Source organism: Podarcis melisellensis, assembly GCF_964234715.1.
Source record: "Podarcis melisellensis genome assembly, chromosome: 7".
Taxonomy (NCBI): Eukaryota; Metazoa; Chordata; class Lepidosauria; order Squamata; family Lacertidae; genus Podarcis; species Podarcis melisellensis.
This window is the reverse complement of record NC_138539.1, coordinates 86,497,585-86,520,131: the sequence shown is the minus strand read 5'-3', so window position 1 is coordinate 86,520,131 and position 22,547 is coordinate 86,497,585. Positions and strand designations below refer to the sequence as shown.

The 22,547-nt window shown below is 43.0% G+C and overlaps 1 protein-coding gene across 1 annotated transcript; it reads left to right on the top strand.

The window, feature by feature from the left end:
* Window positions 1-3,306: 3,306 nt before the first annotated feature.
* LOC309374820 (protocadherin gamma-B4-like) lies at window positions 3,307-18,238 on the top strand (the record flags this gene model as incomplete). The annotated part of the gene is made up of 4 exons (XM_081919999.1): window positions 3,307-3,400; window positions 4,412-5,607; window positions 12,960-13,730; window positions 18,212-18,238. The coding sequence occupies 4 exons, from the start codon at window positions 3,307-3,309 to the stop codon at window positions 18,236-18,238; spliced, it is 2,088 nt and encodes a 695-aa protein (XP_081776125.1).
* Between the last annotated feature and the right edge of the window lie 4,309 nt (window positions 18,239-22,547).

The following is a 22,547-nucleotide window of genomic DNA, read 5'->3' as shown; positions in this document are numbered from 1 at the left end:
GCCTTCAAATTATCTAAGATCTATAGAGCTTCTAGTTGTAAACTGGAGCTCTGGGGGCTGGAAAAGTATAGGGGAAGTTTTTATGGGATTCCCATCAAAAGTAATGGCCAGCATGCTGCTTTAGATGCAAACTGGAAATTTCTTTCTTCATTTGTAGTTGCTTCCTCATTTGGGGCAGGGGTTGGGCTTTGCCATTTTTCAGTGTTGTAGGGCCAAGCTGATCTCTTAAATACTGTTTATTAGGACAATTTGGGGATCCTCCAGAGCAAAGGAAGGACTGCAGGAAGGGGAGGGGAGAAGAAACATAAGCATTGGATGCAACCCAAACATATTTGTTATGGTATAAACTTTAGTGGACTCAAGTCATTGGGACTGAAAATATTCAATGAAGAGTGTGCTATAAATACTGTAAATCAAAATAAGGCTAAATGTAAGAGTGAGAACAAAAACTACACATTGTGATTCCATTTTCTGACACATCTCATCTATACCGGAAGTTCTATTTATGGCATACTGCCATTAAATTATAATTTTGTTTTACAATTTTTCATTCTATTGCCATTCTTCTATTTGCACTTTGTCAGCTATTCTTCTCCTTGAAATACTCAGTCCACCTGATCCATCTCTGTTCCATTCATTTGTTTCTTGTGGTCCTCTTATCATTTTTTTATCTTCCTGGGTTGCCATATTTTGAATAGAAAAAAGAGGACACATTTACTAACCTCTACTTTTAACTAATGTTTTAATGTATGTAAAATGACGACTCTCATTTTACATACCCATGAAAAAGAGGACATGTCCTGGCAAAAGAGGACATATGGCAACCCTATGACATGGATTCAATTTTATTTCTTTTATTTCTTTGTTGCATCCTCCTAGGTTTCTGTGTAGACCATCTACAACTGTTTCCTTTTAAAGCCTGTCTTTAAAACCCTGCGCAAACCGGTCATTTGGTTGGATTTGCAATTGTTCTCCAGATGCGTTCCAGACTTACTGTAGTAATTTTTGCATACAACTCGAATGCACTGTGACAAAACTTAGCATTTTTATGGCAGCAAAATATCAGGTCACATGATTTCTACACCCATCCTATTCCAGGAATCAGAGGCAACATCAAACCAATGAAACCACCATCTCTTCCCAATCCTGGCCATTCTCTCATAGCAGATACTTAGAGCATTTAACATAAACGTGTTGCCCCTAAACACACTTTCAGAGTTGTAATCTAAAAATGCTCTCTTATACATTCCTTCTGTGTGTTACTTGTAGTGAGGATCTTAATTTATCAGTGCTTATGAGTAATGAAGTAGGATTAACTGATTAACTAACCAGAAGCAGCAGGTTATATGGTGCAAGCATTGGTTTCTGTGTTTTTAGGAGATGTGTATATAAGGGAGTATTGTGGCCTGAGAGGTGCTCTTTCCTCTCACAATTCCACCCCTCCTGATCAACAAGAGAATGAATTCCATGCAATGTATCTGGGCCACTCTACTTTCTGTGTTGCTCCCACCAGTGTTCCCCCACCGAATCAAAATATCATATTGTTGGAAAGAGAAAGAGAAAGCAAACTAATCTAAGGCAATGTACCCCAGACTTAAAGACTCCTTAGTAGATTGTTTTATAACTTTTTTCATGAAAATATCCAAAGAATGATACGGCACAATGTTCTATACAATGTCTGAATTGCTCCTACAACTGGAAAGTTTCTTCTAATGTTCACCATAAATCTCTCTTCTGGTGCTGAACCTTCTTTTTTTCTAACATAGTTTTGAAATTTGACTTTGTTTCCTCTCTCTATCTTTGTTTCTCTAAGTTAGCACAGACAGTTCATCATCTGCTCCTCCGTCTGACCTCACCTTCTACCTGGTCCTTGCAGTGGCTTTTGTCTCCTGCTTGTTCCTCATCTTCCTCCTTGTGTTACTGGCCATCAGGTTGCACAGATGGAGAAATCCTCAGCTGGTTGAGTCGGGGAGTGTGAATTTCAGTGGCGCTCCCATCTCACAGTTTGTGGGGATCAATGCATTGGTGATAGATGTAGTATAAATGTTTTCAACTTTGCCATATTGGCAAGCTGTTGTATTTTCTGCATATGCCTAATTGTTAGCGGCACATTTCCTCCTTTATTTGGAAAATGTACTGAAACATTGTTGTGAGTAGTCAAAGTCAAAAAAATCTACTGGTCTTGAGGGAAGAGTTTCAGAAAACTGTCCATTGGCATCAAACATTTCAGGTACAGTGGTACCTCGGGTTAAGTACTTAATTCGTTCCGGAGGTCCGTTCTTTACCTGAAACTGTTCTTAACCTGAAGCACCACTTTAGCTAATGGGGCCTCCTGCTGCTGCCATGCCGCTGGAGCACAATTTCTGTTCTCATCCTGAAGCAAAGTTCTTAACCCGAGGTACTATTTCTGGGTTAGCGGAGTCTGTAACCTGAAGCGTATGTAACCTGAAGCGTATGTAACCCAAGGTACCACTGTACAAGAATCCTATGAACACAGACCATCTTTACGGGACTGAATTTACAAAAAAATGATCCTTTCCTGTATTTTTAAAAAATACTTTTTTACAAATACTTTTTTTTAAAAAATAAGGAATGTTAAAAGTGTGGATATATTTTTTTAAAACAATTGTTATTTCAAAAAAGAAGGGAATATAAGGGATGAAATCCAGAACTTTCATCTTAGTAAAATATAATATTTTATGTATATAAAGTTATTTTCTTGCAAATGGCCTGTGAGGGATATTTTGTTGAAAACATTAAAAGTCCGAAGGGGTTGTACATATCCATCAATATGGTCAATATGCAATACATAACACAATTGCTTTTAGTCACTAAATGTTGCTTTCAAAGTATTAAAATGTTTTTTTTATGGAGAGGGAAAGCATATATTTCAGTTCTTCCGGTTTATTCTTTGAGCTGATTCACTTGCAGTTCTTCAGTTGGAACTCACAGTGCCGCTGTTGGCCAATTTGGGAGCTATTAGGGATCCACTGTCAGATTGCTACTTACCAGCTGCAGAAAGAACAGACTACAAAGACCTGCCTGCTGTTACTGAGATGAGGAAACAAATGGGATACAAGCAAACTGAGAGGGAAATCAAGGGAATCAACTTATTCTTCTGTATCCCTGTTTTTTGAACAACAACAAAAAGCTCACCTGCTCATTAGCAGGAGAATGGAGATGAGGATGGAAGTTATTCCTAGAGAAAGCTTCAGGGCATTCAGAAGCCACATTTTGCTTCTACTATTATTGTTTTTCCTCTGCTGGGAGATCTCAGAGTCAATTCACTATTCCATCCCTGAGGAGATGGCAAAGGGATCTTTTGTGGGAAATCTTGCCAAGGATCTGGGACTGAATGCCAGAGAACTGAGGAATAGAAACCTGCATATCATTTCTGAAGGTAAAAAACCATATTTCAGTATCAATGCAGAAAATGGAAATGTGTATGTGAATGAGAGGATAGATCGTGAGGGAATGTGCAGAGAGAGCACACAGTGCTTCATTAATTTTGAAGCCTTAGTTGAAAATCCATTAAATGTTTTCCATGTAAGTGTAGCAATTCAGGACATTAATGACAATATACCACATTTCCTGAATAACAATATAAGGCTTGAAATAATTGAATCCACATTGCCAGGTGCCAGATTTCTCCTTGGGAAAGCTGAAGATCCTGATATTGGAAAGAATTCTCTTCAAGACTACCAGTTAAGCCCAAATCAGTTTTTCACATTGGAGGTTCAAGATAGTCTGGATGGACATAAATATGCGGAATTGGTGCTGCAAAAACCTTTGGATCGGGAAAATGATCACTCCCTTCAGTTGATCCTTACGGCCCTGGATGGGGGTGAGCCCAGAAAAACTGGGACAGCCCAGTTATCGATTAATGTCACAGATGCCAATGACAACCCACCAGTCTTCACTCAAGAGGTCTATGAGATCACCGTGAGGGAAAATTCCCCTGTGGGGTCCCCCATACTCCAAGTAAAAGCCTCTGATAGAGATGAAGGTCTAAATGCACATATTAGTTATATTTTTAATAACATCCCAGGAACAGCCCACCAAATATTTGAACTAGAACCACAAAGTGGTACAATTACAATTAAAGAAGCTCTTGACTTTGAGGAAACAGAGAAGTACACTATGACAGTTGAAGCAAGAGATGGAGGAGGATTAGTGGCTCATTGTAAAATTGAAATAAAGATTATAGATGAGAATGACAATGCTCCAGAGATCATTCTGGCCTCCTTATCTAGTCCAATTCCTGAAGATTCTGTTTCTGGAACAGTAATTGCTGTTATCAGTGTAAAGGATAAAGATTCTGAAGAAAATGGAAAAATTACATGCCATCTACAAGGTAATGTACCATTTAAAATCTTATCCTCATCTAACAATTATTACAAAATTCTCACAGATAGTCCATTGGACAGAGAAAAAGCCTCAGGATACAACATCACAATCACGGCCACCGACAAAGGTAGCCCCCCTCTCTCCTCCAACAAAACCATCTCCCTGCAGATTTCAGATATCAATGACAACCCCCCTGCCTTTGAAAAATCAACCTACAGTGTCTTTGTGCCAGAAAACAATCCCTCAGGTGCCTCCATTTTCTCCATCAAAGCCACAGACCCAGATCTGGACCGCAACTCACGTATCACTTACTCCATCCTCAACAGCAACATGGAGGAGCTGCCTCTCTCCTCTTACGTCTCCATCAACTCTGAGACGGGAACTATCTATGCACAGCGCTCCTTTGACTATGAGCAATTCAGGGAGTTTCAGATCCAAGTGAAGGCCCAAGATGGCGGCTCTCCCTCTCTCAGCAACAACGCCACTGTGTGGGTGTACATTTTGGACCAGAATGATAACAGCCCCCGTGTTCTGTATCCTGTCCCGGGAGCCGAGGGCTCTGCCTTGTTTGAGATGGTTCCTCACTCAGCAGAGTCAGGCTACCTAGTGACCAAAGTGGTGGCTGTGGACGCAGACTCTGGGCACAATGCCTGGCTCTCCTACCAAGTGCTTCAGGCCACAGAACCGGCCCTCTTCACCATTGGGACCCACACGGGAGAGATCAGGACGTCACGAGCCCTTCTGGAGAAAGATGCTGTGAAACAGAAGCTGGTCATCTTGGTGAAGGACAATGGGAAGGCTCCGCTCTCAGCTACTGTGGTCCTCAACCTCGTTGTTGCCGAGAACTTCCAAGAGGCACTTCCAGAAATGACTAGGCAATCCAGTGACACGGAGCATCATTCTGACCTCCAGTTTTACTTGGTGCTGGCTTTGGCATTGATCTCATTTTTATTCCTCCTGACGGTGATACTGGTCATTGTCATGAAACTTCGACAATCAGGAAATCCCAAATTATTCCAATGCTTTGAACCTAATGCTTTTTCTAAGGCACAGGTCATATTTCCACCAAACTATGAAGAAGGAACTTTACCTTATTCCTACCAACTCTGTCTATCGTCAGAGATGAGGAAAGAGGAGATCTCTTTCCCAAAACCCCATATCCAGGTGGCAGAAAACTTGCTATGCAATGATAGCTCTCAGGTGGTTCTTGTGGATGGCAACTGTGGGGATGCCAGTGCCAAAGAGGAGGTTGGTGAGCAGGTAAGCTTTGCTTTCAGAATCTGTGATGTAGGCACTACATCTTTCTTCCTCATAGGTATTATTAGCTACTGTTTTTAGATCATTATGTGCTCAAGTGTCTGATGCTTTATATGGGAAGAACCAGTACTTAGACCTGCCTGAATGGCATGCCACTGAGGCATTCTGGACATGCTTACTTAGCACATCCAACTGGTACTTGGATTCTTGGCACTCTTACAAGTGAGTCATTCCTAAACTAAGCTGAGCATCTTCTTTTTCTGATTTTGTTGTGATCTGGCTATATCAGTGTAGCTATAGATTGAATAATTTCTCTTGGTTTTTACCAATCTGTTGAGTAGATTAATTCTATCCATATGGTTTTCTATCCCTGAAAATTAATAGCATCTAATAGAATAGCATTCTCCCACACATATGCCATCCTAGCAGAAGCTTGACAACAAAGGCACCCATGATAACATGGATAATATAACTACATGTTGTGAACTAGTAATACACAAATATAGAAATCAGCATTTTGTGACATTCCCATATCATGGACATTTTGTTTGGTTGCATGTATTGCTGGTTCACACACATTTCTACACGTGGCTGTGACTGAGAATAGTCTGGGCTGTTCATGTGTCAACAACAGATATTGTGTGGATCATATGTGTGCTGGGGTCACATCACCTAGAAAAGAACTTACAGACTATGAAATATGCTGTTTAGCATGAGAGCCATCCATGTTCACATTTCCTGTGGCATGTTTTACAATCAGAATATGGAATAAAACCTTCATAAGAGAAAAGGTAACTTCATTTCCACCAGTATGTTCGAGGAATTCCAGTGACCTTTTATGGGAATGGATTAAAAAACTCGTGAGCCTGGGATTCTTTCATGTTGCATTTTGTACTTCACCTGAGGAAGGTTTGACCTTTGAGCTCCAAATGAAAGGAAACCTATCTTAGAATAAACATAGTTTTTTTTAAAAAATCTGCCATTCATCCAAGATGAATTTGCAGAATGATACAGATATAGATATGGATACAAATGATATAGATGATTAGAGATAGAGATAGAGATAGAGATATGTAATGCATTCACTTTTTCTGACATTTGCACAGGACAATGTCCAAACTGATAATGCTCAAATCAAATAATGACCTTTCTTGCATAGTGAATATAAAGCAAAGTAAAAAGGTATAGGGACCCCTGACCGTTAGGTCCAGTCGTGGCCAACTCTGGGGTTGCGGCGCTCATCTTGCTTTATTGGCCAAAGGAGCCGGCGTACAGCTTCCGGGTCATGTGGCCAGCATGACTAAGCCGCTTCTGGAGAACCAGAGCAGCGCACGGAAACGCCATTTGCCTTCCCACTGGAGCGGTACCTATTTATCTACTTGCACTTTGACGTGCTTTCAAACTGCTAGGTTGGCAGGAGCAGGGACCGAGCAACGGGAGCTCACCCCGTTATGGGGATTCGAACCACCGACCTTCTGATCAGCAAGTCCTAGGCTCTGTGGTTTAACCCACAGCGCCACCCGTGTCCCATAAAGCAGAGTAGCCAGCCTTTTTTGTCCAGTAAGCACATTTGGAATTTGGAGAGAGTGTTGTGGTCACCAGCCAGAAATGGCTGCTATAGGGGCGTGTCTTGACACAAAGTGGCTGCCATGGAGATGTGATATAACACAAAAGAGATGCCCAGGGTGTGGCATAATGCCTTCAGTGCAGGAGAGGCTGAATCCATGCAACAGAAACTGAGTACAAAGAGGTTTTTTTATTATACCTGAAAAGAATCGTAACACAAGTAAGGCATGGGGTCCTTTTTGCCAGCCCTGCAGTCAGCTGACTCCATCCACTGCACTGAGCTCTTAGAAGCCTCCTCACAGTTGAGAACCCTGATAATGCAGCACCCTTACAATACTGCAATTCCTTGTTCAGTCATAACACCCAAGCCAGGTTAAAACCTATGCACATATAGCTGTAAACGTGTAGGTTCTTCTCCCCAATGCTCCACTGAATATGCAGATGTTGGACAGGGCCAGAGACAGCACAAACATTGGGGAATGTGCATGAATTCTACACATGAAGGAATAATCAGTGAACAGCCATAGAAAGAGGCAGTGAGGTGGGCATCTCTTGCTGAAATGACTCATTTTCCTTTATCTAGACCACTGAGCTCACTGTGAATCATTTACTTTATCATTGTTTCTGTTTAGGTTTGTTTCCTAGTAATAACTTTGATTTTCATTGGCTGCTCTCATGATCATATGTACTTGGAAGTATGCGTCACTAAAATCTATTGGACTTCCTGAGATGTAATTATGCTTAGCAGAATGAAGTAGTGAAGTACTACCATTCTAAGAGGAGCTCATAACAATCTGAGAAGCGTGTTTGTTATATCCACTTTCATTAAATAAGGTAGCAATTTTACTTGATTAGCTTTGCTTTTTAAAAAGTTACTATTTTTTTAGCTGTCAGGAGATAGGGAAGTGATCTCTTCTTGCTAATTAATAGTATACTGATGTTGGCCACAAACCTCCACATAGAAATAGGGATCTCTGAAGAGGGTAGTATCAGGAGACATTTTCAATGCTGCACTTGCGTAAAATCTGTTTAAAATAATCTGTTCATATTTTAGAACTCTTTGTGTACTACAAATTTTGCATATATTTTACAACTGTAAAACATTTTCCCCAAAATAGTTCAGATCGTGCCAATGTTTTCTGCTTCATGAAAGGCTTGGGCCAGGATCCAGAGAAGACTCTTTCTGTGAATCAGAAAGCATTTGTGGGGCGTGTTTTTGTTCACCTGCAGTCCCCATGCCATAATGGATGGGGCTTTTGAAGCTAATAAAAACTGAGTTTCAAGAATGGTTTGTAATAGGGTGTGGGAGACAATCAGCTGTTATAAGAAATCAGGAAGTATTGCATCACCCCAACCAATATTTTGGAACCCAACTTTACTTGTGCCCTGTTATACTTCCCACCAACATCAGACACGTGAAAGTTTATTGCGGTGACTTAGCAATAAAAGACAGGCAGTCTACACATACTCAAAAGTGCTTTCCTCGTATTCTGGGGCTCTTTAAAATGGTTTTGTGGCCAAATCATGGTCAGCTCTAACAGTAATTAAAGGGAGAACTATGGCTTCAGTAGCAGAGTGCATGCTTCTTCTGCACAAATGAGATGAGACTGGATATAAGAGATCTTTCAGAGAGGTGTACATTGTTTTCACAATATAGGTCTCAGTATTTTACTCTGAAGCTAGTCATTTACACACCACAGAACAAATATATGGAGAGGAATTTGTGGCCATGTAGAGAAGTGTGTCATGAATTTTGTGATTATATATGGAGGATTCAATGGAAATTTATGGAGTGGAAATTGAAATGATAGCTATTAATGAAAATTCGCCCAGGTTCCCATCAGAAGAACCAGAAACAAAAGTTGGTGAGAATAAAGCAAGAGAACTCCAATTTGCCATCTATAAGGCACAAAATACTGATTTGGAAACCAATTCTCTCTAGAACTACAAAATCAGCTAAAAGAATAATTTTTTCCTGGACATGAAAATAGCAGCTGGAGGTGCCAGATATGTTGAACTGGTGGTAGAAAGAATTCTTAACCACAGAGAGGAAGCTGCTCACCATCTGCTCCTCACAGTATATTAAGGAGGAGAGTCAGAAAGGTCTGGTACTTCAAAAACCTGAGTCACATTTCTTGATGCAATGACAGTGCCTTGGGCTTTAAACAAGCCTCCATTATTCAGTGAGTCCAGGCTCAATATGGAGATTGTTAATATTTGTTATCCTTGTTACCTGTGTATGGCTATGCTCTTTAATTAGCCATATCCTCACATATTGTACTGCCAAAGAAAACCCCCCAAAGAAATCTCTCTCAAGATGACAACAGAAGCCCTCCTAAACATGCAAAATCAGGATTAAAGAATCCATGGAGAAATCCTGTGTTTAGTTCTGACAGTCTCCCTTTCAGACTGAAGAAATTGATCAGCAATCATTACAGTTTGGTGCCAGGTGGTGGCTGTTTCTGTGCGTCAGGCAGACTGAAGAGGAGATGGGACCTGTTGCTTCAGCAGTGAAGGAACTTAGACTGGAAACTTATACAGGAGCTAGAGGATCCACCTCTTCCAGGATCTCAGTCAGGACTTGTTTCCATTTGATTCCTTCTCATGAGTAGCCTCTGCAGCAGCTAGCCAGGCACTGTGGCAACTCTTATGTTCCTGCCTGGTTCACCTTCTTCTCTGAGCCTGTGGCCCCCAATGAGATGAGGAAGATTCTGAGAACCAGCCAGGATATCAGCTGTCCAGTCTTGGGGCAGGGTTGTGAGGTCCATGAAGAACAACTTATCCAGGCTGAGAATAACTTATTAAAAATGAGATCAGTAATTTGTCTATATAACTCTATTAATTCTGTGTGGGGTTATTTATGCCTGATGTTCTTTCATTTATGAAAAGTTCCAGGAGATTAAGTTCCATGGAAGGATGGAGGCTCTCCACCACTCAGCTCCAAGGTCTCAGTGACTCTCTTAATCCTGGACCAAAATGACAATGCTCCCCAAATCCTGTACCCCTCCCCTCCCATTGATGGTTCCACAGGGATAGAGCTGGCCCCTCACTCCTCTGAGCCAGGCTACCTACCTGGTCACTAAGGTGGTGGCCATGGATGTGGACTCAGACATATACTTCCTGTATGGCCCATACTGATTTTAGGAACATATTTCAAACTCTGTGATTTTGTCATCATGACTACAATTATCGTTTGCAACTTGTCTGTTTATATAACATTCTTGCCTATCATCAGTCTCTGTAGACTGAATAGGATATAAGACTAAAAAACAAAATTGTTGCAATTATTGCAGAAGTATCGCATGCAGTATCATAGACAGAGATGGGCAGGTGGTGGGTCAGGATCCACTGATAGATCTTTGGGTGATTTTCAGCAGAATGGCAAGGGTTTCTGGCTCCCAGCTTAACAATAACAAAAAACTTTTTTCACCTAAATTAGGCTGCTGAAATGAGGAAAACTAACCAGGAGTGAACTTTTGTGTAGAATGATTGTGGAACAGTTCTGTTCTGGTACTGAAAACATATTCCTTGGCTCAGAATGTGCTCAGAAGAAGCCTGTTCTTTAATTCTATGGGTGGTACTCAATGCTAGTCCTACTCAGACCTGTTGAAGTTGATGGACATGACTAACTTAGGTTCACTTATGTCACTGAGTCTACCTCAGAGCAGGACTTAGTTGACTACAACCCTATGTCTTTTGCACCTGGTTCTGACTGATAGATTAACTTGATGTCTGCCCATTCCTGTCCTATGAAATGGAAGTATTGTGGATTCAGAAATTCTAGGGGGTGGGGAGCAAGAGGTTGGCAGTCTGGCACAAAAGCTGGTACTATGGGCATTGCCTTTAGACCTTTAGACCTTCTGAACAATATAAGGTTTTGCTGTGGGGGGCTATTGTGAAGGAAACCTTCTCAATTAAGTGCCAAGTGCTGTATCTCTGCCTCGGGAACTTTGTTCATACAAAGCCCAATGATACTTAAGGTAATAACTTCAGAGTGTTTCCTGTATGCACCATATGTGTACTCACTCTTGCACATACTGCCTTAGAGAGAATTGTGAAATGCACACACAACCAAATAATTTCATAAACCTGTGCACATCTCGTGAGAAATGTTGCTACCCTGTCAGCCACTGAACTCTTATCAGCATGTTGTGCCAGTAGGTGCTCCTGCAGTTTTCCAGCAGAGACTCAGAGTGCCGCTGTTGGCCAATACGGGATAAGGATAGAAATCAGGGGTCCATTCACTTTTCCTGTGCTGTAACAATTACTGAGTTAAGTTCTGCAAATCTGAAGGAGCTGGAATTGAGGGACAACAATATAGCATCCTACCAAAAATGGATCCCTCCCCATTGAGACTGCATCATGGAACGATGCCTGCTCCTGACAACAACTTCTTGCAGCATGAAAGAAACTTGAAGACCCGAATCAGAAAAGAAAAGATGCAAACAAAGCAGCCGAGGAAATGGCTGAAGATCACAGGGAGCAGGGAGCCACTCCGGCGGCAAGTACAGCTTTCCTTGTTATTCTCTTTGTTCTGCCTGACAATGTCGGAAGAGGTCTGGTATTCAATTCCTGAGGAAAGGGAGAAGGGTTCTCTTGTGGGAAATCTGGCCAAGGATTTGGGTCTGAGTAAGAGAGACCTGGTGAAGAGGAAGCTCCGTATTGTTTCTGCAGCTAATGCTCAGTTCTTTACTGTGAATGAGGAACATGGAGACTTCTATGTCAGAGACCAAATAGATCGAGAAGCAATCTGTGGGAAATCACCACGTTGTGTCCTTAACTTTGAAACTGTGGTTGAAAACCCTCTAAATGTTTTTCATATAAGCATCACCATAGAGGATATTAATGATAATGCACCACAATTTTTAAAAGATGATATCAGGCTAGAAATAAGTGAATCTAGCTTGACTGGAGCCGTATTCCCCCTTGCAATTGCTGAAGATCCTGATGTTGGAATAAATTCTCTGCAAAATTACCAGCTGAGCAGTAATCAGTACTTCACCTTGGAAGTTAAAGAAAGTCCAGATGGAAATAAATACCCTATTTTAGTGCAAAGCAAACCTCTGGATCGGGAAAGTGAGAACAGCCTCCACTTGATCCTTACAGGCCTGGATGGTGGAGAACCAAGAAAAACTGGAACAGCCCAGATATGGATTAATGTCACTGATGCAAATGACAACCCACCTGTTTTCTATGAGGAAGTCTATAAACTCAGCCTAAAAGAGAGTGCACCAAAAGGATCGCTAGTGATCCAGGTGAAAGCCGCAGATGCTGATGAAGGTCCTTATGCTCAGATAAGATACAGTTTTAGCAATATCCCACCTAAAACAAGCCAGAAATTCAGCCTGGATCCTGAAAGTGGAGCAATTCTAGTTAGGGAGACTTTAGACTTCGAAGAATCCAGAAGCTATATGATGTTAGTGGAAGCCAAAGATGGTGGTGGACTACTGGCACATTGTAAAGTCGAGATTGATGTTCTGGATGAGAATGACAATGCTCCAGAGATTTTGCTAACATCTATGTTTAGTCCAGTTCCCGAAGACTCCCTACCAGGAACTGTGATAGCTTTGATCAATGTGGATGATAGAGATGAAGGAGAAAATGGGAAGGTTACTTGCCACATACAACATAATTTGCCTTTTAAAATTCTTTCTTCATCTAACACTTACTACAAGCTACTTACAGAGAGTCCCCTAGACAGAGAAAAAGCCTCAGGATACAACATCACAATCACGGCCACCGACAAAGGTAGCCCCCCTCTCTCCTCCAACAAAACCATCTCCCTGCAGATTTCAGATATCAATGACAACCCCCCTGCCTTTGAAAAATCAACCTACAGTGTCTTTGTGCCAGAAAACAATCCCTCAGGTGCCTCCATTTTCGCCATCAAAGCCTCGGACCCGGATCTGGACCGCAACTCACGTATCACTTACTCCATCCTCAACAGCAACATGGAGGAGCTGCCTCTCTCCTCTTACGTCTCCATCAACTCTGAGACGGGAACTATCTATGCACAGCGCTCCTTTGACTATGAGCAATTCAGGGAGTTTAAGATCCAAGTGAAGGCCCAAGATGGCGGCTCTCCCTCTCTCAGCAACAACGCCACTGTGTGGGTGTACATTTTAGATCAGAACGATAACAGCCCTCGGGTTCTGTATCCTGTCCCGGGTGCTGAGGGCTCTGCCTTGTTTGAGATGGTTCCTCATTCAGCAGAGCCAGGCTACCTAGTGACCAAAGTGGTGGCTGTGGACGCTGACTCTGGGCACAATGCCTGGCTCTCCTACCAAGTGCTTCAGGCCACAGAACCGGCCCTCTTCACCATTGGGACCCACACAGGAGAGATCAGGACGTCACGAGCCCTTCTGGAGAAAGATGCTGTGAAACAGAAGCTGGTCATCTTGGTGAAGGACAATGGGAAGGCTCCACGCTCAGCTACTGTGGTCCTCAACCTTGTGGTTGCTGAGAACTTCCAAGAGGCACTTCCGGAAATGAGCAAACCAGCCACTGACTCTAAGTATCAGTCTGATATGAATGCCATTTTAGTTATAGCCTTGGCTTTGGTCTCATTCTTATTCCTTTTTACAGTCTTAACAGTTTTAATACTTAAATGTCGGAGACAGAGAAGCCAAACAGTGCTTGGATCCTACAATACTGACTTGTACTCTAGCTTGGGACACAAATTTTCCTGCAATTACAATAATGGGACATTGACATTGCCCTATTCATATGAAGTATGCTTAGCGTCTAAGGCAGACCGGAATGAGTTTGCCTTTCTGAAACCAAACCCCTCAGTGGCCACAGATGATCCCATTCTGAAGGATGATTCTGGAATTGGGAATGAATCTCTGGGTGAAAATCTCATCCCTGATAACAGTGTACAGGTGAGAATCACAGATACATTTTAAGACATAGACTGCAAGGCTGTAATATTTCCGTTTTCTAACCTGTTTGTTCAGAGTGAAGAAAAGCAGCTTGGTGGCACCCAGATTTCACCTACATTTCGAAAACTGCTTAGTTAAGATGCTTCTTTTTTAGGGGGGAGGAACCCTGATGAACAATATAAGCAAAAGGTGGAATCTTGGCATAGAATATACAGTAGTCTTCTGCACCTATAAGGTATGGATGTTTCCATAAAGTGAGATATTTTTATGGAACCTGGTAGGCTTGAACTTTCCTTTAGATTTGAGGGTAATGGACCCAAGAAGACATTTAACAATGTCAGAATTGTCCCTTTATTCTTGAAAGGTAACAGGACAATCATTCTATTGCAATAATGTAATTTCTTCTTTGGTACAGATTTGTTGGGTTATGTCTGCCCTCTACTGATCATATGTTATACTGCAGTTCTGGGTTTAGCATAGTGTTCCTAGACTTTATTACAAGCGCAACCAACTTAATATTTAGCTACAAATCAGTTTTACTTTGTGTTGATTTTAAATACCTTGTCTTATTTGTTGCAGGGTGTGTGTGTGTGTGTGTGTGTGTGTGTGTGTGAAGAATACTATCACATTCTTCTCTTCTTCAGGCTAAACATACCCAGTCATAGGGTTTGCCTTTTATACTATGGACCATATCTACGCTGCCCTCCTCTGAACCTGTTCCAGTTTATCTATATTCTTCTGAATATGTGATGTCCAGGGCTGGGCACAGTTCTTCAGATGTAATATGAGTAGTACATGAGTTTTGTTTGTTTTCCTTTTGGCTATATTTCCAAATCTGAAAGGCTGTGCTCGTTTAAGCAGGTGGCAACAGGTTTTTCAAGGCTTGTGTGTGCGCGACTACTCATTTGTGATTTTTTGAAATTGTAACAAAGGTCTGCCCTCATTTTTCCAACATGGTGTATATGGCACGCTGGGTACTTACATTCTGTAACACAGGTGAAACTGTATAACACGGAATTTAAAGTGTTATGATCAGTGATGGAGTTTTGCAAGAATACTGGCTATCAAGGGTGATGGAGGGAAGATACTGGATCAAAGCATGCTATAAATGGGATATGATATTGCATGTTACTATTTTCCACACCCAGAAAGCGTCTCCTCCACAAAGGTGGGACAAATACTTAGAAGCAGCACCTATCTCCATTTTTTTTTTTAGTATGTGTGCATCCAGCATCCATCCCCTTGTGATCAAGAAGATCTTACAGACTGATCAATGTCTACTACTCCTTTCTGCACATTGCATCTGTTTAAAAATAGTAATATTGAAATGTGATTCTGCCTTTTTAAAATTGGATTATAGGAATTGTAAAGAGGCATAAGACTCATTTGAATGGATTGACTCTGCTAAAGATAATATTTGTCATCTGTTAGGACTAAGTCATCTGTAAGCTAGGGAAATTGACTGAGAAAGGAGAGGCAGTGATAAAATATTTTTAATATTTTGTTGGAAGCTGCCCAGAGTGTCTGGGGAAACCCAGCCAGATGGGCGGGGTATAAATAATAATTATCATTATCAAATAAGGTTTCAAGCAGGAGACAGGACCTAATAACACCAGCCAGGCCATCAGAGTTCATTCACCTGCCCATAAAACACCATTACCAACAACGCCTTTGTCTGAATAGGCCTGGATCAGACAAGGAGAGGCAACAGCCTCAGGTGGCAGGTTCTAAAGGGGCAGCAGATCCCAAAATAGATCTTTATTCCTTCCTTGTTCCTGGTGTAGATATTCACTCACCCCTTCTTCCCTGGCAGGGAGGGGGTGCCATTTTGTGGTTTGCCTCAGGTGCCAAAATGTATTAGGCTGGCCCATAAACAGGTCATTTGTACTAAAGAACACAAATCTGATATAAAAAATGGCAACATTCAGTGGAAGAGCAGGATCCCCTGCTGGTGACCCCAAATTAACAATACTCTGCCAAAAAGACTTAAAATGGGCAGTTTCAGCCTGGAGTAGCTGTACTAGAATTTCTCAGCAAGTTTCATACTGTTCTGTTCTGGCTCAGCTGAATCAATTGATTTGCTTCATAGTACGAAAACAAGAGAATTCTTTGGCAGCTAACATATGTATTGTGGAATAAGCTTTCATGGTGGACTCTAGCCCACAAAAACTTTCGCCGTAATAAATTTGCTAGGCTTTAAAAGACTCTGTTGTTTTCAGGCAACAAATTTCAGTTTTTGAGGTGCCACAAGACATTTTGTTCTTTTTATGGGCTTCTCTTGAATCATCAAATCACATGTGTAATTTTGTATCAGAACCAACTTTTTGATATAAAGGAGGGCCACTTAAAAATGGCAGGCAAAAGGAGACATTTGGCAGCCAAGTTTGGGTGTTACTCAGTTGATCTTAAGATAAATGTGAGTCATCAGTTGCTGCAACAGTGGACAAATGCAGGATGATGCTTTCTGACTGAACATGTTTTAAAATGCTTCTCAGATTTTGGCAGGGACTACGGGCAACCAATTTCTAAAGTTATATCTACAATGGTAAATTAGCATTTACTGAATGGCCTGTTGTTGTTAAAATTTGTATACCACCCTTCATCTGAAAGATCACAAGTTGGTTTAATTAAAACCACTCTGCAACGAATAATGGAATATGATACCAAAGGCATGAAAAGCAAACTAGTGGATTCCTGATATATTTGTTATTATCTCTTCTATAGAAAATGTTCTGCTCTCTAAATTACTCCAGAATGTCAGCAGTTTTTTGTTTGTTGCAGCAAAACCCACAATGACTACCTTAAAGGTTTATTGTGGCATACAGGTTATGTATTTTATTGCTTCAGTTGAGGCTATGTTCTTATCACTATGCAAAGCATGGGTAGAGAGCGAATTCCCCCCTACCTCTCATCTCATAATTCAAGGTCTTCAAAGAAGTGGTCTGCATACAGTTCAAGGCTGACATAAGAAAATACTTCTGTACAAAGTTAATAATTAACTCAGCATCCTAAGATGTGATGAGATTGCTTTATGAAAAATGGTTGAACCTACATAGATGAAGGCAGTATACCTCAAAGGAACAGCTGGTGCCTTTCATTTCTATGCCTTGCTTGACAGCTTGCAGAGGTCTTTGCTTTCTGATATTAACAGCAGAATGCTGATCTAGATGGATTTTGCTTTGATTCAGCAAGGCAACTCTTCATCTTAGGTTCCCCAAGTGGCTTGTGAATGTTCCAGGGACATGAACATTTTTATTATGAACTATTATTATGCACACAGGTGTAAAACAATATACCGTATTTTTCCGTGTATTGGACGAGGGTTTTTGACTCAAAAATCACTTCAAATAACTGAGGTCGTCCAATACATGGATAGTGGCATGGAGGGGGGGGCAGTGTGCCGCCAGCCATTCAGTGGGCTGGAGCGTGGCTTCCCCCGATGCCGCAGCGGGCGGGAAGCAATCTGGGGGGTGTTTCCTACCCACAGCTGCATGGGTGGGAAGAAGCCGTGTGCCGCCAGCCAGCTCTTTGACAGGAGCGCAAATTCACCTGATGCCGCTGCGCACAGGATCATTTCCCTGGATCATTTCCCATGCATGGCAGCATTGGGGGAGGTTGCTCTCTTGCAAACTGGATGGCTGGAGGGAGCGCAAATTCACCCAATGCCATTGCGTGTGGGGAATGATCTAGGGAGTGTTTCCTGCCCACAGATGCGTGGGGGAGAGGCTCAACAACTTTGGACCATCTCCCATCATTTTCTTAAAATTTAGTCCTAATACAAAGTGTCTAATACAAAGGGACGTCTTATAGACAGAAAAGTACGGTAACTTGGTCGGCGATAAAGGCAAACTAGAAAATTGAAAAAGCCACCAGGTGAGGGTAATGCTGAAACTATTGTAGTCATTAGTTTGGTAAAAGCCCAATCCTATACATGTTTACTTGGAAGTAAGGGTGAAATTAGACACAATAGTGGTCAATTTGTAAACAGCTGCTGGGGGCAGTGATCTGGATCAGGACCACAACAGGAGCAAAGGCTTGACTCTTCTCTCTCTCCCAGCCCCAGTCTGGATTGGGCTTTCCTATACTTGTTATTTAGTAAACAAGAAACAATCATGAACATGCCGTTGTCATTCTCTGTTTTGGTCCTTCTTTCCCTCAAGTTCAACGGATTTTACTCTCAACAGTAAATGTGCATAGGATTGCAACCTTACAGCCCTGTTTCGTAAATTTCAATGTACTTCTCTACATACAGCCTGTGCAGAATCTATTCGGCTGTTAACCACTTAAAGCTAGCTACAATGCACTTCACATACAAGCTATTGAGAGAGGTTTTGTCAATCGTGGGCCTAAGAACTATGGTCTTAGCCCACAAAAGGCAAGAGGGCAAAGGATGTGATGGATACTACTTCATATGAACAGGTTTTTGGCTGGTAGCGGATGTGAGGGGACTGTTAACCAGACTGACTTTTGCTGTGCTCTGAGTTGCATTTTGTGTGGGATGTATATGACTATAAATCCAATCCAACCATCAGCAGAAAATGATGGGGCAGGACAGTGGTGAGATTAATGATATATACTGCATCATTTTAAGGCAACGTTTAACCATGTGCTGAGCCTCAAACTCTGCATGGTGGTTTGGTCTGAAGATTTTATTTTGTTAGGGAAATGTGGTCAAAGGACTAAAAGTTGATTGCAAGAAGGAGACTTAGAAGGAAGGAGTGATTAACATTCTCCCTTCTAATTATTTTTGTAATCAAAATCACCCCCCCTCCCACAGCACTCCCCCTATTGTCTCATGTGGGGGGGGGGAGAAGTTAGTGTCATACCCTCCAATATATCTCTGATGAAAATAGGGACGTCCTATTTAATAGTAGTAGTAGTAGTAGACTGGGTTGCCCTAGCAACTCTGGTGGCTTCCAACATATATAAAAACATACAACATAAGTGTGACGCAGCAGCTAAAAAAGCCAATGCAATTCTGGGCTGCATCAATAGGAGTATAGCATCTAGATCAAGGGAAGTAATAGTGCCACTGTATTCTGCTCTGGTCAGACCTCACCTGGAGTACTGTGTCCAGTTCTGGGCACCACAGTTCAAGAAGGACACTGACAAACTGGAACGTGTCCAGAGGAGGGCAACCAAAATGGTCAAAGGCCTGGAAACGATGCCTTATGAGGAACGGCTAAGGGAGCTGGGCATGTTTAGCCTGGAGAAAAGGAGGTTAAGGGGTGATATGATAGCCATGTTCAAATATATAAAAAGATGTCACATAGAGGAGGGAGAAAGGTTGTTTTCTGCTGCTCCAGAGAAGCGGACATGGAGCAATGGTTCCAAACTACAAGAAAGAAGATTCCACCTAAACATTAGGAAGAACTTCCTGACAGTAAGAGCTGTTCGACACTGGAATTTGCTGCCAAGGAGTGTGGTGGAGTCTCCTTCTTTGGAGGTCTTTAAGCAGAGGCTTGACAACCATATGTCAGGAGTGCTCTGATGGCGTTTCCTGCTTGGCAGGGGGTTGGACTCGATGGCCCTTGTGGTCTCTTTCAACTCTATGATTCTATGATTCTAAAAAAATACTTCCCTATGCAGGGCTGCCTTCAGATATCTTCTAAAGGTTGTATAGTGGGGTTGCCATATTTCAAGAGGTAAAAATCCGGACACAAAACGTTGTTGAGCTTTTTTAGGGCAATCGCCTGATAGCCTCTCTGCCACCGCAGAGCCCAAGCCACCCAAGCCAGAGCCAGAGCCCCATTCAATGAGGACTAGAGACTTGTTTCTTTATTTTAAATTGAAATCTGGGGAACATGGCCAGTTAAGGGTTCAAACAGACAATGGGTGGCATGTGTAGAATCCAGGAAAACCTGACAGATAAGGCTACAGAGACAACCTTATTTTGACCTCAGTCGGAGAGATTAAACATATGCTTACCTCTCCCATCCATAGTGCTTAATTTTTTCTAAGACTGCTTCTACTGCATTTTACAGTGTCTTTAGAATTTGTTCACAATTTTGGTTTTATCATTTCCTTCTAAATAATCTTGAGGTTGTTAAAATTTGCCTCTGTGTGACAAAAAAGCTGTTCATAAATCAAAAAAATATTAATAAAATGGATATGATTGACACTATTTTTAGAAAGAAGACAATGAAAATCCACTTTAAATTATGAAAGAAATGTCATTTGTGAGTGCTGATGTGGGACTTGTGTCTCCATAGGAAAAAGCAAATGCAAAGATCCCTTGCAGTGCAGAAAATAGTGCGCTCCTCCCTGCTACCAGCTGCATATATCAGGGAGAAGCTGTACATAGGTAGAAGCTTGCTTGTCACCCAGGAGGCTCTCTCACACACAATCCAGAGAGACTAGGTAAGAAGTCAAGAGCTAATCATGAATAGATTTGCATGGTTGCATCAGATTTGGGATATTCCTCAAGCATGTGTTTCCAAAGGATATTTGCTGCACACCCACACAGACCTTTTAACATGACTGATTTTAGTCTAATGCAGTGTTTCCCAACCACTGTTCCGCGGCACACTAGTGTGCCGCGAGATGTTGCCTGGTGTGCCGCGGGAAAAATTTAAAAATTGAAAGATTTTTTTTTAAAAAGTCAAATTTTCGATTGGGGCGCCGTCACTAGATGACCCCTGGGGTTCCCTCCCTCCCTCCCGCTCTGCGCCTCCCTCCTCCTCCTCCTCCTCCTCCGGGGAGGCCCTTCCTGGCTCTCGGCCAAGGCTTGGCGGCTGCCACTCACTCACTCGCTCGCCCACCCGTCCCTCCATCCCTGCACCCGGCCTCTCCTCCTCTGTCCCCGGCGCGGGGGCTGCCGGGATCCATAGTCCCCTTGTCCTTGGGCTCCGCGCCCGCGCGGGGTGCGCAAACTACGTTTCCCAGCGTGGCCTGGCGGGCCGGGCGTTTTATTTGAAGCGCTCTTCTCCCGGCCATGGAATGAGCGCAGCGGCGGCAGCCGGGCGGGCAGGGGCTCTTCCGCGCAGACCCCGCACAGCCTGCCTGCGCCCTCCGGAGATCGGGCGGCAGGATGGAGCCCGGGGATCCCCGCGGAGGCGGAGCGGTGGAGGCGGAGGCTGCTCCCCAGGTAGGGCTGCGTCGGGGTTTTTTTATTTTTGCAATGCTGCATCCGCGCCGGAGGGGACGCATCGGACCGCGGGGAGACCCCTTGGCAGGCGTGCAAGGCAATGCATGCGTGCAGGCGTTGCATGGAGTGCAGTGCAATGCAATGGCAACGCGGCGCCCTGCATGCATGCATGCAACTTCCACCGGCGCTCCGGACTTGGCAGGTGAGGGGGGTGCCCAGTGGGCGGCAGAGAGAGCCGGGAGGGCGAAGGGGAGCCGCGGGGGGAGCACCGGTGCTCCCCGAGCCGAGCCCGGGGGGAAACTTCGGCGTCGTTGCGCCGGGTGTTGGAAGCGGAGGCTGGCGGGGGCCCCTCACCTGCAAAACCTGGTCACCTCTCATATATTTCGTGCATTGCATTCATCGCCCGCTTTCTCCTCCAAGGAGCTCCCGGGGGTGCGCGTGGTTCTCCCCGTGTTATCCTCGCAACAACAGCCCTGCGAGGTGGGTCAGGCGAGTGGCCCAAGGGAGCACCCAGGGATTGTCCTGGCCAGGTGGGGTGATTTGAACCCTCCTCTCTGCCCGGTCTTCGTCCTCATTTAGCCCCCACATGTGCATGACTGTGCATGACTGAGGTTTTCCCCCCTCGTCTTGGCTATGGTGTGAGTCTGTGCTGTTAATTAATGGGGTTCTGCCTTCGGAGAAGATGAGCCAGCCCTCAAGGAGGTGATTATGTAATTTGCTAGCAATTCATGTCCCTCCCGGCGTGACGCTGCGCGCTGACGTCACGGGGCTGTAATGGTGGTGTGCCTCGAGATTTTTTTCATGAAACAAGTGTGCCTTTGCCCAAAAAAGGTTGGGAAACACTGGTCTAATGACCCATAGAATATGGAAAGATATTTTAGCCTGTGGTGTTTTCCTGCTATAAATTTCCTACACGGCTAGCAACTTGTTATATTTTCAGTAGGTGTTCCTCCGTTACTTCTTTGCCTTCTATGCAACCTGATACATTTGCACAAGGCAAAGGTCCATTCAAGACTGTAAAACACACACACACACACACACACACACACACACACACACACACACACATCCTCTATTTCTCAATTAAGACTGAAATAAATTGCAGTCAGAGATCAACACTATGTGCCTCATTCAGAAACATAAAAAGTAGCCTGATGAAAAATTTGGCTCAGTTCAAAGGTTTGTGAGCAGCACTGGTTGGAATTGTTGTTGTTCTTACATTAGTAATTTACAACATGAAAACAGCACCAAAAAAATAGAATAAATAATCCAAATCACAGCGGCAGCAGCAACCTGTCATAATGCTGACAATAAAACCCCTCAGCATAAGCCACAGCTCCTGCAATAAGCATAGTCATAAAAACAATGCAAAAGTAAGAGCAATGGCCAATAAAAGCAGAGAGTGTGCG